This window comes from Coregonus lavaretus, assembly GCF_964263955.1.
Source record: "Coregonus lavaretus genome assembly, chromosome: 21".
Taxonomy (NCBI): Eukaryota; Metazoa; Chordata; class Actinopteri; order Salmoniformes; family Salmonidae; genus Coregonus; species Coregonus lavaretus.
Window position 1 is genome coordinate 4,844,560 of NC_140008.1, and position 18,646 is coordinate 4,863,205.

General features: G+C 43.6%; 2 protein-coding genes across 2 annotated transcripts in view; one reads left to right on the forward strand and one right to left on the reverse strand.

The window, feature by feature from the left end:
• The window catches only part of iqch (IQ motif containing H), a gene marked incomplete at its 3' end in the record, with an annotated part of 126,524 nt that extends 123,381 nt beyond the window's left edge, over positions 1-3,143 (reverse strand). Inside the window, 4 exon segments of the mRNA XM_084185687.1 lie at positions 2,274-2,349; positions 2,429-2,526; positions 2,717-2,839; positions 3,077-3,143. Coding sequence (XP_084041813.1) covers positions 2,274-2,349; positions 2,429-2,526; positions 2,717-2,839; positions 3,077-3,127 — 348 coding nt within the window. The 5' untranslated portion in view covers positions 3,128-3,143.
• Positions 3,144-3,807: 664 nt separating this feature from the next.
• On the forward strand, positions 3,808-18,384 carry aagab (alpha and gamma adaptin binding protein). Its single transcript, XM_084185335.1, has 10 exons — positions 3,808-3,991; positions 4,363-4,553; positions 8,137-8,233; positions 8,342-8,431; positions 10,291-10,374; positions 12,494-12,627; positions 13,121-13,220; positions 14,137-14,241; positions 16,383-16,432; positions 16,584-18,384. Exons 1-10 carry the CDS (start codon positions 3,892-3,894, stop codon positions 16,659-16,661), a joined length of 1,029 nt encoding a protein of 342 aa, XP_084041461.1. The 5' UTR covers positions 3,808-3,891; the 3' UTR covers positions 16,662-18,384.
• Positions 18,385-18,646: the final 262 nt, after the last annotated feature.

The following is an 18,646-nucleotide window of genomic DNA, read 5'->3' on the forward strand; positions in this document are numbered from 1 at the left end:
GGCAATTTCTCGCATGGAATAGCCTTAATTTCTCAGAACAAGAATAGACTGACGAGTTTCAGAAGAAAGTTATTTGTTTCTGGCCATTTTGAGCCTGTAATCGAACCCACAATTGCTGATGCACCAGATACTCAACTAGTCTCAAGAAGTCCATTTTATTGCTTCTTTAATCAGCACAACAGTTTTCAGCTGTGCTAACATAATTGTAAAAGGGTTTTCTAATGATCAATTAGCCTTTTAAAATGATAAACTTGGATTAGCAAACACAACGTGCCATTGGAACACAGGATTGATGGCTGCTGATAATGGGCCTCTGTACGTCTATGTAGATATGCCATTACAAATCAGCCGTTTCCAGCTACAATAGCCATTTACAACATTAACAATGTCTACACTGTATTTCTGATCAATTTGATGTTATTGTAATGGACAAAAAAATTGCTTTTCTTTCGAAAACAGGAAATTTCTAAGTGACCCCAAACTTTGGAACGGTAGTGTGTATATATATATATATATATATACAGTGGGGAGAACAAGTATTTGATACACTGCCGATTTTGCAGGTTTTCCTACTTACAAAGCATGTAGAGGTCTGTAATTTTTATCATAGGTACACTTCAACTGTGAGAGACGGAATCTAAAACAACAATCCAGATAATCACATTGTATGATTTTAAGTAATTAATTTAAATTTTATTGCATGACATAAGTATTTGATACATCAGAAAAGCAGAACTTAATATTTGTTACAGAAACCTTTGTTTGCAATTACAGAGATCATACGTTTCCTGTAGGTCTTGACCAGGTTTGCACACACTGCAGCATGGATTTTGGCCCACTCCTCCATACAGACCTTCTCCAGATCCTTCAGGTTTCGGGGCTGTCGCTGGGCAATACGGAATTTCAGCTCCCTCCAAAGATTTTCTATTGGGTTCAGGTTTGGAGACTGGCTAGGCCACTCCAGGACCTTGAGATGCTTCTTACGGAGCCACTCCTTAGTTGCCCTGGCTGTGTGTTTCAGGTCGTTGTCATGCTGGAAGACCCAGCCACGACCCATCTTCAATGCTCTTACTGAGGGAAGGAGGTTGTTGGCCAAGATCTTGCGATACATGGCCCCATCCATCCTCCCCTCAATACGGTGCAGTCGTCCTGTCCCCTTTGCAGAAAAGCATCCCCAAAGAATGATGTTTACACCTCCATGCTTCACGGTTGGGATGGTGTTCTTGGGGTTGTACTCATCCTTCTTCTTCCTCCAAACACGGCGAGTGGAGTTTAGACCAAAAAGCTCTATTTTTGTCTCATCAGACCACATGACCTTCTCCCATTCCTCCTCTGGATCATCCAGATGGTCATTGGCAAACTTCAGACGGGCCTGGACATGCGCTGGCTTGAGCAGGGGGACCTTAAGTGCGCTGCAGGATTTTAATCCATGACGGCGTAGTGTGTTACTAATGGTTTTCTTTGAGACTGTGGTCCCAGCTCTCTTCAGGTCATTGACCAGGTCCTGCCGTGTAGTTCTGGGCTGATCCCTCACCTTCCTCATGATCATTGATGTCCCACGAGGTGAGATCTTGCATGGAGCCCCAGACCGAGGGTGATTGACCGTCATCTTGAACTTCTTCCATTTTCTAATAATTGCGCCAACAGTTGTTGCCTTCTCACCAAGCTGCTTGCCTATTATCCTGTAGCCCATCCCAGCCTTGTGCAGGTCTACAATTTTATCCCTGATGTCCTTACACAGCTCTCTGGTCTTGGCCATTGTGGAGAGGTTGGAGTCTGTTTGATTGAGTGTGTGGACAGGTGTCTTTTATACAGGTAACGAGTTCAAACAGGTGCAGTTAATACAGGTAATGAGTGGAGAACAGGAGGGCTTCTTAAAGAAAAACTAACAGGTCTGTGAGAGCCGGAATTCTTACTGGTTGGTAGGTGATCAAATACTTATGTCATGCAATAAAATGCAAATTAATTACTTAAAAATCATACAATGTGATTTTCTGGATTTTTGTTTTAGATTCCGTCTCTCACAGTTGAAGTGTACCTATGATAAAAATTACAGACCTCTACATGCTTTGTAAGTAGGAAAACCTGCAAATTAAGCAGTGTATCAAATACTTGTTCTCCCCACTGTATATATATATATACATATATAGGCCATATACCACACTCCCTCGTGCCTTATTGCTTAATTATAGCCCACAGATTGTAGTGATATGTTACAGATTCCTGCAAGTTGACAGGTGTGAGCAGTGGATGACTAGACCTATAGTATTTACCTTCTCCCCAGGTGAAGCCCCCACACTCTGGCCTCTCTGAGGATGCATGTCTGGGATACTCTCCAGAGGGGGCCTCCTGTATGACATACTGCTGGTCAGACTCATACTGTACTCAAAAAATAACAATGTAGGCAGTCCTGAGAAAACGACTTTACCATTTGGGAATCTGTACATTCTTCTTCTCTAGGTCTTCGATGCTGGGAAGAGTCAGTACCTGCCTATTGACTGTCTTCTGATACTCCTCTGCACGCCTCTGGAAACAAATGTTCATGGGTTAGGGTTATGTTGGAATGCTATTGATATCAGTGCTCAGTGTATTGTGTGTGTGTGTGTGATTCATGATCTTTCAAGAAGATTATATAGCCTTGTCTTTAGGTGACTTAGCTGGTAGGGCATAATGAAGATGTTTTCAGATGTGTGCAGAAGACAGGCGTAGTCCTAACCCTGATCCCACTCTCTGTCCTGCGGATGGCAGTGTCCAAGGCCTGGATGTCCACGGTTTCTCCCTTCTCGTGGAAGGTGATACGGCCAAGAGTACGCTTCAACTGTCTCAAATCGTCCTGGACCTGATGATGAACACCAAATTACCAGACGCAACATGAAAAATCTATACCATCACTGTTGATTCACCTTCAACATCCCAAAACAAGACAACTCTTCATGAGACAATTGTGTAGCCTAACTTTAGCTAGATAACTATAAATAACTAGCTAATTCATACAAAATATAAACAATAAAAAACAGTTAGCTAGCAACAAAACAACAACACAGCAAATGTAGCTAGCTAACGTTAACGTCGTTACCTGGACTAAAACGTTTCCCAGCTCATCTGAGTTTTTGAGGACGTCAGCCATTTCTTTGCCACTTTCTGTAAAAACTTGCAAGTTTCTGTAAACACTTTCAAAGCATCAAAGTCCCATTGCATGTGAAATGCTGCATGGTTTGCTAGCTGGCTAATTGGCTAGCTATTTATTGTTGCGGAAAGCTTGACAACTTCCATGTCAACAATCCCTTTGCCATCCTCTGCCTGGCCCCTGACAAAACACTGTAACTAAGGCAACGAGATGCTACATTTTCTAAGTGGGCGAATGGGAGAGGAGAAAAGAGATGTCAAACATACTAGATATTTGTGGTTTCGCTAGATTTGTTTGCTTTATAATGTTTGAATACACAAAAGCATGAAATGTGCACTTTTATTAAATAGAAAGTACATAAATCAGACCTAGAATCCAGACTTTTTCTCATTCTGCGGTGGAATGTGATTGTTGGTCGTCACTAGTTACCACAGCCGCAAAGTCTTAATTATGGCTAAACTCCGTCTATTTATCTTGTTAAATCTTGATTTTAAACCTAACCCTAACATTAAGCAGACTGCTAACGTTATGCCTAACCCTAACATTAAATTAAGACCAAAAAGCTCATTTTTGTTTTTATTAATCTTTACGATATAGCAGAATTTGACTTTGTGGCTGAGGTAACTATTGGCAACCGTGATATTGCATCTTGCACCGGAAGTGATAATGCGGTTTGAGGTAGGAGTTGAAAGGTCATACTGACTGCGAAGGTTTGTTGTCCTAGCTAGTTTGTCAGCTTTTTTCCAGCAAGGAACGCTTCAGATATGTCCGCGTCTGAAGAACAAGAAGACACAGGGACCACTGTTCCATCCGTCCTCATTACGAGCTGTGACGTTGGCTTTAATGAACAAGATTTGATAAAACGTAAGTAGATGCGAGGGTAGCAAAATGGTATAACTAGCTAACGTTAGCTTTAATACATCGCAAGATCACTCTAACAGGCTGCCTAAACAGGAACACACAAACATGTATTACTGTTTATAGAAGCTGTTCATCATTGACATTGTGAATGTGTTGCGAAGTTAGCTACTGTAGCTAGTTTGATATATACAGTATATATATATTGTTTTTTTTTTTAAATACAGGACAGGCAGTTGCTAGTTGCTAAGTGATGTAGCTAGCCAGCCAGCCAGCACTAGAGCTACCAACCAGCTAGCCGACTGAAGCCAAATATGGGGATAACGTTACAGCTTGTGTGACTGGCAAACATTTAATCATGTCTATTGCTTTTTCAGAGATTCTAGGCACCACCTCGTTGCCAAATCCGTCCAAGGAGGAGGATACGGTAGTGTGGTACCCATGGACTATCAACAACAAGTATTACACTGCAGACGTCAGCCTCTGTGTTGTGCCCAGTACATACCAGATGACCTCGGAGATAGCCCAGTCCATGCAGGCTTTCATTGCTTACTTTGACAGCACAGTGGTAAGTGATGTGTGTGTGTGTGTGTATACAGTGCATTCGGAAAGTATTCAGACCCCTTGACTGTTTCCACATTTTGTTATGTTACAACCTTATTCTAAAATTGATTTTAAAAAATCAATGTACACACAATAAGCCATAATGACAAAGCAAAAACTGTTTTTTAGAAATATTTGCAAATGTATAAAAAATAAATAAATGAAATATCACATTTACATAAGTATTCAGACCCCTTACTACGTATTTTGTTGAAGCACCTTTGGGAGTGAATACAGCCTTGAGTCTTCTTGGGTATGACGATACAAGCTCGGCACACCTGTATTTGGGGAGTTTCTTTCGTTCTCATTCCTCTGCAGATCCTCTCAAGCTCTGTCAGGTTGGATGGGGAGCGTTGCTGCACAGCTATTTTCAGGTCTCTCCAGAGATGGTAGATCGGGTTCAAGTCCGGGCTCTTGCCGGGCCACTCAAGGACATTCAGAGACTTGTGCCAAAGCCACTTCTGCGTTGTCTTGGCTGTGTGCTTGGGGTCATTGTCCTGTTGGAAGGTGAACCTTCACCCCAGTCTGAGGTCCTGAGTACTCTGGAGCAGGTTTTCATCAAGGATCTCTGTACTTTGCGCCGTTCATCTTTGCCTCGATCCTGACTAGTCTCCCAGTCCCTGCCGCTGAAAAACATCCCCACAGCATGATGCTGCCACCATGCTTCACCGTAGGGATGGTGCCAGGTTTCCTCCAGACATGATCTTGGCATTCAGGCCAAAGAGTTCAATCTTGATTTCATCAGACCAGAGAATCTTGTTTCTATGGTCTGAGTCTTTAGGTGACTTTTGGCAAACTCCAAGCGGGCTGTCATGTGCCTTTTACTGAGGAGAGGCTTCCGTCTGGCCACTCTACCATAAAGGCCTGATTGGTGGAGTGCTGCAGAGATGGTTGTCCTTCTGGAAGGTTCTCCCATCTCCACATAGGTACTCTAGAGCTCTGTCAGTGACCATCGGGTTCTTAGTCAACTCCCTGACCAAGGCCCTTCTCCCCCGATTGCTCAGTTTGGCCAGGCGGCCAGCTCTAGGAAGAGTCTTGGTGGTTCCAAACTTTTTCCATTTAAGAATGATGGAGGCCACTGTGTTCTTGGGGACCTTCAATGCTGCAAAATGTTTTTGGCACCCTTCCCCAGATCTGTGCCTCGACACAATCCTGTCTCGGAGCTCTACGGATAATTCCTTCGACCTCATGGCTTGGTTTTTGCTCTGACATGCACTGTCAACTGTGGGACCTTTTTATATAGACAGGTGTGTGCCTTTCCAAATCATGTCCAATCAATTGAATTTACCACAGGTGGACTCCAATCAAGTTGTAGAAACATCAAGGATGATCAATGGAAACAGGATTTACCTGAGCTCAATTTCGAGTCTCATAACAAAGGGTCTCATAACAAAGGGCTCATAACAAAGGACCAGTCAAAAGTTTGGACACACCTACTCATTCAAGGGTTTTTCTATATTTGTACAATGTTCTACATTGTAGAATAATAGTGAAGACATCAAAACTATGAAATAACACACATGGAATCATGTAGTAACCAAAAAAGTGTTAAACAATTTTAGATTCTTGAAAGTAGTCACCCTTTGCCTAAATGACAGCTTTGCCCACTCTTGGCATTCTCTCAACCAGCTTCACCTGGAATGCTTTTCCAACAGTCTTGAAGGAGTTCCCACGTATGCTGAGCAATTGTTGGCTGCTTTTCCTTCACTCTGCCGTCCGACTCATCCCAAACCATCTCAATTGGGTTGAGGTCGGGGGATTGTGGAGGCCAGGTCATCTGATGCAGCACTCCATCATTCTCCTTCTTGGTAAAATAGCCCTTACACAGCCTGGAGGTGTGTTGGGTCATTGTCCTATTGAAAAATAAATTATAGTCCCACTAAGCCCAAACCAGATGGGATGGCGTATCGCTGCAGAATGCTGTGGTAGCCATGATGGTTAAGTGTGCCTTGAATTCTAAATACATCACAGACAGTATCACCAGAAAAGCACCCCCACACCATCACAGCTCCTCCTCCGTTCTTCAAGGTGGGAACCACACTTGCAGAGATCATCCATTCATCTACTCAGACACGGCGATTAGAACCAAAAATCTCAAATTTGGACTCATCAGACCAAAGGACAGATTCCCACCGGTCTAATGTCCATTGCTCATGTTTCTTGGCCCAAGCAGGTCTCTTCTTATTATTGGTGTCCTTTGGTAGTGGTTTCTTTGCAGCAATTCGACCATGAAGGCCTGATTCACACAGTCTCCTCTGAACAGTTGATGTTGAGATGTCTGTTACTTGAACTCTGTGAAACATTTATTTGGGCTGCAATTTCTGAGGCTGGTAACTCTATTGAACTTATCCTCTGCAGCAGAGGTAACTCTGGGTCTTCCTTTCCTGTGGCGGTCCTCTTGAGAGCCAGTTTCATCATAGCGCTTGATGGTTTTTGCGACTGCACTTGAAGAAACTTAAAAAGTTCTTGAAATTTTCCGCATTGACTGACCTTCATGTCTTAAAGTAATGATGGACTGTTGTTTCTCTTTGCTTATTTGAGCTGTTCTTGCCAGAATATGGACTTGATCTTTTACCAAATAGGGCTATCTTCTGTATACCCCCCTACCTTGTCACAACACAACTGATTGGCTCAAACGTATTAAGAAGGAAATAAATTCCGCAAATTAACAAGGCATACCTGTTAATTGAAATGCATTCCAGGTGACTACCTCATGAAGCTGGTTGAAAGAATGCCAAGAGTGTGCAAAGCTGTCATCAAAGCAAAGGGTGGCTACTTTGTAGAATCTCAAATATAAAATATTTTTTGATTTGTTTAACACTTTTTTGGTTACTACATGATTCCATATGTGTTATTTCATAGTTTTGATGTCTTCACTATTATTCTACAATGTAGAAAATAGTAAAAAATAAATAAAAACACTGGAATGAGTAGGTGTTCTAAAGTTTTGACTGGTACTATATGTAATTTTAAAACATTTGCTAAAATGTCTAAACTTGTTTTTGTTTTGTCATTGTGGGGTTTTGTGTATAGATTGAGAAAATTATATACATTTTATCCATTTTAGAATAAGGCTGTAACAAAATGTGGAAAAAGTCAAGGGGTCTGAATACTTTCCGAAGGCACTGTATATCGGTGGGGTTTGGTACAGCAGGCTGCATCTCAATTTGTCTTTCTGTTCCTCGCGTCCCATCTTTTTGCGTCCTACCTACTCAACCGAGGTCCAACTTTGAGGTGCCTCCCTGTCCCCTCAGACCTCCAGTGCGTTTTGAGAAGGAGGTGAGAAGAGAGGATGCAACAAGTGTAGGAAAGATATTAATTGAGAAACCTGGGTATGTCTATGCTTTGGTAAATCACAGGTGTATTGGCTAGAAACCAAACGGAATCAAACAGAACAAAACTGGGAAATGTATCCAATGGAGACTCTCATTTTTGTTGCAAAACATTTTCCATTGCAAAAAGCTTTGCAAAAGTCTGAAATGTTTTTGCAACCGTGTGCAACTTATGAACACACCCCAGGTAACCGTTGTCTCCCTGTGGTCTGACAGAAGGATGGTTTGGAGCGGCTGTCTCCCTGGATATCTGTGGTGGAAGACTTAGCTCCAGAGGTGCTCATCCTGGTCTGTGACCGCGTGTGTGAAAGTGGTGAGTGTTACACAACCTGTGTGTGTGTGTGTGTGTGAATTACGGTGTGTGAAACTTGTTCCAAAATTGAACTATACAACAACAACAAAAAACCATCTTATTCTACAGGCGTCAGTAGACATGAGGCACATCAGTGGTGTTTAGCCAACGCCTTCGAGTTGGTGGAACTCACCCCTGAAGACCTGCCAGATGAGGATGGTAAGAGAGAGAGAGAGAGTTTTTCAAGTAGCAGCAACATGCTGAATTGTGATTACAACATTTGAATTATTAATCTTTTCAGTCTCGTGAGGGGGAAAAGGTGTTGTCGTGCCCTCTTCACGACTGTCTTGGTGTGTTTGGACCATGATAGTTTGTTGGTGATGTGGACACCAAGGAACTTTAAACTCTCGACCCGCTCCACTGCAGCCCCGTCGATGTGAATGGGGGCGTGTTCGGCCCTCCTTTTCCTGTAGTCCACGATCAGCTCCTATGTCTTGCTCACATTGACGGAGAGGTTTCTCAATCAAATCAATCAAATGTATTTATAAAGCCCTTTTTACATCAGCAGATGTCACAAAGTGCTATACAAAGTGCTATACAGTTGTCCTGGCACCACACGGCCAGGTCTCTGACCTCCTCCCTATAGGCTGTCTCATCATTGTCGGTGATCAGGCCTACCACTGTTGTGTCATCAGCAAACTTAATGATGGTTTTGGAGTCATGCTTGGTCACGCAGTCATGGGTGAACAGGGAGTACAGGTGGGGACTGAGCACACACCCCTGAGGGGCCCCTGTGTTGAGGATCAGCGTGGCAGATGTGTTGTTGCCTACCCTTACCACCTGGGGGCGGCCCGTCAGGAAGTCCAGGATATAGTTGCAGAGGGAGGTGTTTAGACCCAGGGTCCTTAGCTTAGTGATGATCTTTGTGGCACTATGGTGTTGAAAGCTGAGCTGTAGACAATGAACAGTATTCTCACACAGGTGTTCCTCTTGTCCAGGTGGGAAAGATACATCAGAGTCTGGCACAGTAATTATCCAAATGTCCGTGGTAGTTTGAGAAGACAGAATTACAATAAGATCCATTTTCGAAATCAAACTTCTGACATTTACAGTGCATTCGGAAAGTATTCAGACCCCTTGACTTTTTCCACATTTTGTTACGTTACAACCTTATACCCCATAATCACAAAGCAAAAACAGTTTTTTTTAGAATATCTGCTAATTTATTAAAAATAAACTGAAAATCACATTTACATAAGTATTCAGACCCTTTACTCAGTACTTTGTTGAAGCACCTTTGGCAGCGATTACAGCCTTGAGTATTCTTGGGTATGACGCTACAAGCTTGGCACACCTGTATTTGGGGGAGTTTCTCCCATTCTTCTCTGCAGATCCTCTCAAGCTCTGTCAGGTTGAATGGGGAGCTTTGCTGCACAGCTATTTTCAGGTCTCTCCAGAGATGTTCGATCGGTTTAAAGTCCGGGCTCTGGCTGGGCCACTCAAGGACATTCAGAGACTTGTCCCAAAGCCACTCCTGCGTTGTCTTGGCTGTGTGCTTAGGGTCGTTGTCCTGTTGGAAGGTGAACCTTCACCCCAGTCCGAGGTCCTGAGCGCTCTGGAGCAGGTTTTCATTAAAGATCTCTCTGTACTTAACACATGCGGACTCCAAGTTGTAGAAACATCTCAAGGATGATCAATGGAAACAGGATGCACCTGAGCTCAATTTCGAGTCTCCTAGCAAAGGGTCTGAATACTTAAGGTATTTGTTTTTTATTTGTAATACATTTGCAAAAATGTCTAAAAACCTTGTTTTCGCTTTGTCATTATGTAGTATTGTGTGTAGATTACTGAAGACGTTTTTTTTAAATTTAATCAGTTTTTAGAATAAGGCTGTGACATAACAAAATATGTAAAAAGTCAAGGGGTCTGAATACTTTCCGAAGGCGCTGTATATAATGTGATGTATCAGTTCAAGGCCACAGCTGCGAGATTTCAGATCAGACGGCAGAGTCTGAATGGTTCTGGATGGAGGTTAGCTTACCAACTCTGTCATCCACTGTCTCTTTAATACCTACCAGATGACTTCCCAGAGTCTACAGGAGTGAAGAGGATTGTCCAGGCTCTCAACGCTAACGTGTGGTCCAGTGTGGAGATGAAGGATGGTGAGATGGTTTCACATAATCTTATTTATATGTATGTATGCATGTATGTATCAAATACAATGCGCCGAATACAACAGGAAATGCTTACTTACAAGCCCTTAACCAACAATGCAGTTTTAAGAAAAATAAGTGTTAAGAAAGTATTTACTAAAATAAACTGATATAAAAAAAAATAAGACAAATAAAAAATAATTAAAGAGCAACAATAAAATAACAGTAGGGAGGCTATATACAGGAGGTACCGGTACAGAGTCAATGTGCGGGGGCACAGGTTAGTCGAGGTAATTGAGGTAATATGTACAGTACCAGTCAAAAGTTTGGACGCACCTACTCATTCCAGGGATTTTTTAAACTATTTTTTACATTGTAGAATAATAGTGAAGACATCAAAACTATAAAATAACACATATGGAATCATGTAGTAACCAAAAAAGTGTTAAACAAATCAAAATATATTTTATATTTGAGATTCTTCAAATAGCCACCCTTCGCCTTGACGACAGCTTGATTCTGGTGACCATTTTTCAACGGACCGAATCGCGGCTACTTCCTGTTTCAGCTTCTGCTTGTAAACAGGAAGCAAGAGTACGGAGTCATGATCTGATTTGCCTAATGGCGGACGAGGGAGGGCCTTGTATGCTTGCTTGTGGCTAGAATAGCAGTGGTCTAGGACTCCATCGCCCCTAGTGGCGTTGGAGACATGTTGATGGAAGTTGGGCATCACGTGCCTTAGTGATGCCCAATTAAAATTGCCGGCTCTGGGTGTAGGTTTTCCTGCTTGTTTGTAGCCTTGTAAAGTTTGTTAAGCGCCAGCTTGTTATTTTTTCTCAATTTCCCCGACTCCACTGTCCTGTCCGCCCTGTGAATGGCGAATCCATCAAGTTGGATAGCCATGGGGGGGGTATCATTTCCTAGAGCCATGTTTCTGAAAAGCAAAGAATTTTGCAGTTCCGAGAGTCCCCTTGGTAGCAAATCCGCGATCGGAGGGCATCCATCTTGTTATCATGTGACTGTACATTAGCCAATAGAATGGAGGAAGAGGTGGCCGGTTTTCCCTTCACCACGATTCCCCCCTAATTTGCTAAGAAAATACAAACTAGCTGTTTGCAGACGTAAGAAACACAAACTGATAGTGTCATTCTAGAACGCTTGTGGATCTATATTAAGAATCAAAGTGAAAACGGTGTCGGTGTCATCAACATTGTTGCTTGTGCTGCATTGACCAAGTGTCCCCGTGGTTGAGGAGCAGCAGAAGTGCTCCTTGAGTTACGGTGCGGGGACAGGTCTGTGTGGGAAGCGGCAGAGAGAGAGAGAGATGACTCAAGTAGGGAAGTAAACTATAAAAATGGATGTTACACACGGCGAACCCATTTAACAAACAAAACATGAAAATACCTTTTTTATAGAAGGTAAAGTAATACCAATATATGGTAAAATACGGTATACCGCCCAGCCCTAGCCAACCGTTATCACTGTTGATATCCTATGTTGTGTCGTGATTTGTTTAAGTTAACAGAAAAGTGGTCTGTTCCCTTTTCCAAATCAACATCAGACATTCCTAAATATAGATAGAAGCTTTCTACAAGTCACCAAACGTGTATAGGTTATTCCAAGTTTCCGTGTGGCCTTTGAATAGTGTTAGTTTAAACAGCGCTACACTCCAAACCTTTTCCCCTGTTCTATTGATTTCTATGATTTCTTCAACGTGATATCGATGGAAGTGATTAACCAAAAAAGAATGAGTGACTGACAAAATGTTTCTCTTTCCGTTTTGGCGACCCCCAAATCAAAATGCATCACTCCAAAAGGAAGCTGACCTTCTTCTGCAGGTTGTTCTTTAACCAGTAAAAAATATCTCCAGTTTCCATGTGTTTTTTTTAATTGTTAGATTTCCAAAAACGTGCTGCGATTTGATTTATTTTGATATACCAGAAATCACCAAAACGGGTTTGGCCTGCCTAATAGTAATATTCAACAGCACTGATGATGATTCAGTTACTTTATTAACATAAGAGAGATCGCTGTATGGCAGCTCTTCCTCCAACAGGAAGTTTACTGTTTTCATGGTCTGAATCAGACAGAGAGATGTACAATACCTGACTCATTCTCTCTCTCCCAGAACACAGTGGGGGCTTTGGTCTGATGAGCAGCTTGGTGGCCTCCAGACGTAACAACCCACAGCCCAGACAGGATACGCCACCCCCGGTCAGTGGTCCTGACAACCCACAGCCCAGACAGGATACGCCACCACCGGTCAGTGGCCCAAAGCAGCCTTTTTTTTTTTTTTTTAAAACCTCTCCTCAGGGACCGTCAGACATATGACCTGTTCCAACTGGAACACCTGATTCAACATGTCAACTAATCATCAAGCCCTTCTACTTCAATTGACTACATTTTAGTCATTTAGCAGACGCTCTTATCCAGAGCGACTTACAGGCGCAGTTAGGGTTAAGTGCCTTGCTCAAGGGCACATAATTTTTCACCTAGTCGGCTCGGGGATTAGAACCAGCGACCTTTCGGTTACTGGCACAACGCTCTTACCCGCTAAGCTACCTGACTACACAGTTCTGGGAACAGGCTACATTTTCACCATACTACAGTACAGGCATTGATGTATTTTTTTAATAATGGTGTGTATATTCTAAGATTGACAAACCAATTTCCCCTTAATTAATTAAGTATTACATAGACCCACAGGTTTGCGTTGGTACCTAGTGCTGCACACTGACCTGTTTTGTGTTGTCAGTCCTCCAGTCTGCCAGTAGAGGGCAGAGGAGACAGCGGGGAGCCCCAGAGGACTGAACCCAACCCTGACAACCGAGACACACAGGTTGACACCATAGTAGGTGAGTGAGCTGGTTACATTTAGTCATTTAACAGACGCTACTATCCAGACCCACTTACAGTTAGTGGATTGATCTTAACAGACGCTTTATCCAGAGAGACTTAGTCAGTGGTAGTTAGTTGACTATCAGCAGTCAGTGGTAGTTAGTTGACTATCAGCAGTCAGTGGTAGTTGGTTGACTATCAGCAGTCAGTGGTAGTTAGTTGACTATCAGCAGTCAGTGGTAGTTAGTTGACTATCAGCAGTCAGTGGTAGTTAGTTGACTATCAGCAGTCAGTGGTAGTTAGTTGACTATCAGCAGTCAGTGGTAGTTAGTTGACTATCAGCAGTCAGTGGTAGTTAGTTGACTATCAGCAGTCAGTGGTAGTTAGTTGACTATCAGCAGTCAGTGGTAGTTAGTTGACTATCAGCAGTCAGTGGTAGTTAGTTGACTATCAGCAGTCAGTGGTAGTTAGTTGACTATCAGCAGTCAGTGGTAGTTAGTTGACTATCAGCAGTCAGTGGTAGTTAGTTGACTATCAGCAGTCAGTGGTAGTAGGTAAGTGGACTGGGGTCTGATTCTCTCATCTGTTCTGTAGGCTTTATAACAATCCCATAGAAAAACCTTACAAGCTGATTTTCTAGGCAACTCTTCACAATTGAGACTATATATACATTATACAACATTGTAGATTCTGAGCATAAAGATGAATGGCCATTTTAAACAATTAAATGTATGCAATCTGAAGCAAATAATAATAAAATAATGAAAATGTATCCCATTTTTAGCCGATGCTTTTATTCAAAGCAACTTACAGTCAGTCATGCATACATTTTTCTTATGGGAAGGGCCCAGCGGGAATCGAACCCAAGCCGCCAAGCTTTACCAACTGCGCTACAGAGGGCCTTCAGTATGTGTTCACGTTTTGTGTCTGTAGATCCGATGCTCGACTTGGACATCCAGGAGCTGGCTAACCTGACCGCTGGTGATGCAGACGTGGAGAACTTTGAACGCCTCTTCACCAAACTGAAGGAGATGAAAGGTACCTGGCTGGAGATACTAGGGGCAGCATCCCAAAACGGCACCCTATTCCCTACATAGTGCACTACTATTGACCAGAGCCCTATGGGCAGATGTTGGCTCAATTGGAAATTATCTAAAATGTCGTAGCGTGCTATAGAGGTTTCTGATTGGATCCCGCGTGCTATAGAGGTTTCTGATTGGATCCCGCATGCTATAGAGATTTCCTTTTTTATATTTTTGTTGTATTATACGTTGTGGCACAGCCCGGGAATGAACCCGGGTCTGTAGTAACGCATCTAGCACTGCGATGCAGTGCCTTAGACCGCTGCGACACTCGGGAGGCCCGCTATAGAGATTTCTGATTGGATCCAGCGTGCTATAGATGTTTTCTGATAAACATGATGGCGCCAACAGACATGGCAGCTCTGCTTCTAGCTCCTAAGCAACTATGCAGTATTTTGTTTTTTTTGTGTTATTACATACAGCCGGACAGAACTTTTGGATATCAGAGCGGCGGTAACTCACCAGCATTACAACCAGAAATACGACTTTCCCGAATTGGATCCTTTGTTCGTACCCCCCAGGGCAATTGAAATTATCCCAGAGGCTGCTCCAAGATGCAGCCGGCGGAGAAGAGGTATTCGGAGTGGACTTCTAGTCTGACTCAGGAGGCGTGCACACCATCCACCGCTTCAGAGTATATTCACTCGCTAATGTTCGGTCCCTGGACAATAAAGTAGACGAGCTCAGAGAGACATCAGGGTTTGTAACATACTCTGTTTTACGGAATCATGGCTCTCTCCGGATATACTGTCCCCGTCCATACAACCAGCTGGGTTCTCAGTACATCGCGCAGACAGGAGTACAGAACTCTCCGGGAAGAAGGAAGGCGGTGGTGTTTCATGATTAACTACTCATGGTGTGATTGTGATAACGTATAGGAACTCAAGTCCTTTTGTTCACCCGAGCTAGAATACCTCACAATCAAATGCCGACCGTATTATCTCCCAAGAGAATTCTCTTCGGTTGTAGTCCCAGCCGTGTATATTCCCCCTCAAGCCGATACCACGACGACCCTCAAGGAACTACACTGGACTTTGTGCAAACTGGAAACCACATATCCTGAGGCCGCATTTATTGTAGCTGGGGATTTACCTTTGGCAAATCAGATCACGACTCCATTCTGCTCCTCCCTTCCTATAGGCAGAAACTCAAACAGGAAGTACCCGTGCTAAGGTCTACTCAACGCTGGTCTGACCAATCGGAATCCATGCTTCAAGATTGTTTTGATCACGTGGACTGGGATATGTTCCGGGTTGCCTCTGAGAATAACATTGACGCTTACACGGACACAGTGACTTGAGTATAGGGGGTGTTGTTCCCACTGTCACTATTAAAACCTACCCAAACCCACTACTACGCTACCAACCGGTTACTCAACCCTGCACCTTAGAGGCTGCTGCCCTATATACATAGACTTGAAATCACTGGTCACTTTAATAATGTTTATATACTGCTTTATTAATTTCATATGTATATACTCTATTCCACTGTATTTTAATCAATGCCACTCCTAATATTTATATATTTCTTAATTCCATTCTTTTACTTTTAGATTTGTGTGTATTGTTGTGAACTGTTAGATACTGCTGCACTGTTGGAGCTAGGAACACAAGCATTTAGCTACACCCGCAATAACATCTGCTAAATATGTGTATGTGACCAATAACATTTGATTGGATTCAGCGTGCTAGAGGTTTCTGATTGGATCCAGCGTGCTAGAGGTTTCTGATTGGATCCAGCGTGCTATAGAGCGGTTTCTGATTGGATCCAGCGTGCTAGAGGTTTCTGATTGGATCCAGCGTGCTATAGAGCGGTTTCTGATTGGATCCAGCGTGCTATAGAGCGGTTTCTGATTGGATCCAGCGTGCTATAGAGCGGTTTCTGATTGGATCCAGCGTGCTATAGAGCGGTTTCTGATTGGATCCAGCGTGCTATAGAGCGGTTTCTGATTGGATCCTGCGTGCTATAGAGCGGTTTCTGATTGGATCCCGGCCTTAGTTGGCATTGCCGCCTCTGTATATTACAGACCACAGATGTCATACGACCCCGTTTAGATTCATGCCAGTTTCAGATGACAGCCTGCTTTTCACTCTGCAGATAAAGCCTCATGGTTACCTCCTGAACAGAGGAAACTTCATGCTGAGAAGGTAGGTGCATCCCTAAACACCCATTTAAACCAATAAATTACATTCATATTTAGTTCTTCTGACTCTTGGTGTCAAACTTGTCCTATTGTCAACTGCATAATGTTGATTGAGGCGAAATTTCTAAATGTGTACCTGATTATTTGCTTCGCAGGTTGCCAAGGCGTTTTGGACGGCCATCGGAGGAGACCAGGATGAGCTAGAAGGCCTGTCGTCAGGGGAGGAGAGTTAAAGGGAGACTGAGGAGCCACACTCTTCTTTCCTGTCCCCAGTCCTCCCTACCCTGGGTCTCCTACTGGATCCAGTCCTCCTTACCCTGGGGCTCCCATTGGATCCAGTCCTCCCTACCCTGTGGCTCCCATTGGATCCAGTCCTCCCTACCCTGGGGCTCCCATTGGATCCAGTCCTCCTTACCCTGGGGCTCCCATTGGATCCAGTCCTCCCTACCCTGTGGCTCCCATTGGATCCAGTCCTCCCTACCCTGGGGCTCCCATTGGATCCAGTCCTCCTTACCCTGGGGCTCCCATTGGATCCAGTCCTCCCTACCCTGTGGCTCCCACTGGATCGAGTCCTCCCTACCCTGGGGCTCCCACAGGATCCAGTCCTCCCTACCCTGGGGCTCCTACAAGATCCAGTCCTCCCTACCCTGGGGCTCCCACGGGATCCAGTCCTCCCTACCCTGGGGCTCCCACAGGATCCAGTCCTCCCTACCCTGGGGCTCCCACAGGATCCAGTCCTCCCTACCCTGGGGCTCCTACAGGATCCAGTCCTCCCTACCCTGGGGCTCCTACAGGATCCAGTCCTCCCTACCCTGGGGTTTTTTCACTAGGAAGTAAACAGAACAATATAAACTCTAGTTTTTGTTGCAAAACGTTTCCCATTGCAAAATGTTTCGCTACAGTGTGTGACTAATGAATACACCCCTGGTCTGCTCCAGACTCAGGAACTGTGAACGATAGAGTAGAGACTGGGAGGGACTCTAGCCAGGTTGGAGAGAGGAGAGGCCTTATCATCATGATATTATCAATTATTACAATTTGTCTCACCACATGAAAAAAAAAATGTTTTTTGCAACACTATCAAAAGCTAGCTTGGTCCCAGATCTGTTTAGTGCCGTCTTCCCGACCCAATGACCATACTGCAGGAGCTGGCAAGTCCGCACAAACATCTGGGACCAGGCTAGGGTGTCCAGTCTGCCCACGTTAGGAAGAGAGCAACTGAGAAGACTGTGTACAGTAAGAGGCTGTTCTGTGGCTGTTTAATGGGAGTCAATGTTTGGTGTTAATGTGGATGTTTTGTTTTTTGTTACCAGGGGAAAAACACATTGAGACCTTAGGTCTCATTGCAAATGTGCCCTGGGAACAATACAGAAAATACAAATTATACAATTAAATACACAATAAACAATCAAACAAAACAAACACATGTATCAATATAAAATGGATGAATGCCATGATGAGTGATGTGGAGACTGGTTGACCTGATCAATCCCTCTTCTCCTGCATGAGTCCTGTGTTGTCCAGCCGTGATGAGTGATGGTGGAGACTTGGTGGTTAACATAAACAGTAGTTCCCAGACCTCTCCTTCGGGGGACCCTTCAGACCTCTCCCTCGGGGGACCCTTCAGACCTTTCACAGTGTTGTTCTAGCCCTAAATTAGGTCACCTGATTAATCAATCAAGGGCTTGATGATTAGTTGACATGTTGAATCAGGTGTGCTGGATGTGGCATAGATCACATGCATGGAACGGCTGGGGGTCTGCAGTAGAATATGGATTATATTGTAGTTTTGTCTTCAAGCCTTTGTTTGATTGTCCTGTTGTTGTTCTGAGTACCGCAGTCACCTTGTAGAAACGTTTTTAAAAATCAAGTGATGTGCCTTTTTTAATGTAATCATTAGTAAGACATTACAATTATACTTTATTTGCAACGTCTGATTAAAGACCTAAATAAATCAATAATTAACTGGTGCACTATTTTGTATTATATTAGACATGTGGCACCAAATCACTGGAAATTATTCATTTAGCAATTGGCATTGCCCCCCCCCCCCCCCCCCCAGGAAGTGAAAAAAAACTAAACCCAGTGGAATGTACGTGCTCTGGGGCGTATTCTCCAACGTCCTTGCTTCTTTTCAGTCTAAGGTTCCATTCAATCTGCATCGTGGAAATGTACGTTTTACAGCGTGATTGAAATGTGCACGCTGCTTATGTCGGCT

Excerpts from the sequence above, each read along its gene's own strand:
- aagab (XM_084185335.1), top strand. The coding sequence starts at position 3,892 with ATGTCCGCGTCTGAAGAACAAGAAGACACAGGGACCACTGTTCCATCC. Across the intron at positions 14,242-16,382 it reads CAAACTGAAGGAGATGAAAG|ATAAAGCCTCATGGTTACCT; the intron begins GTACCTGGCTGG and ends TTCACTCTGCAG. Across the intron at positions 16,433-16,583 it reads GGAAACTTCATGCTGAGAAG|GTTGCCAAGGCGTTTTGGAC; the intron begins GTAGGTGCATCC and ends TTTGCTTCGCAG.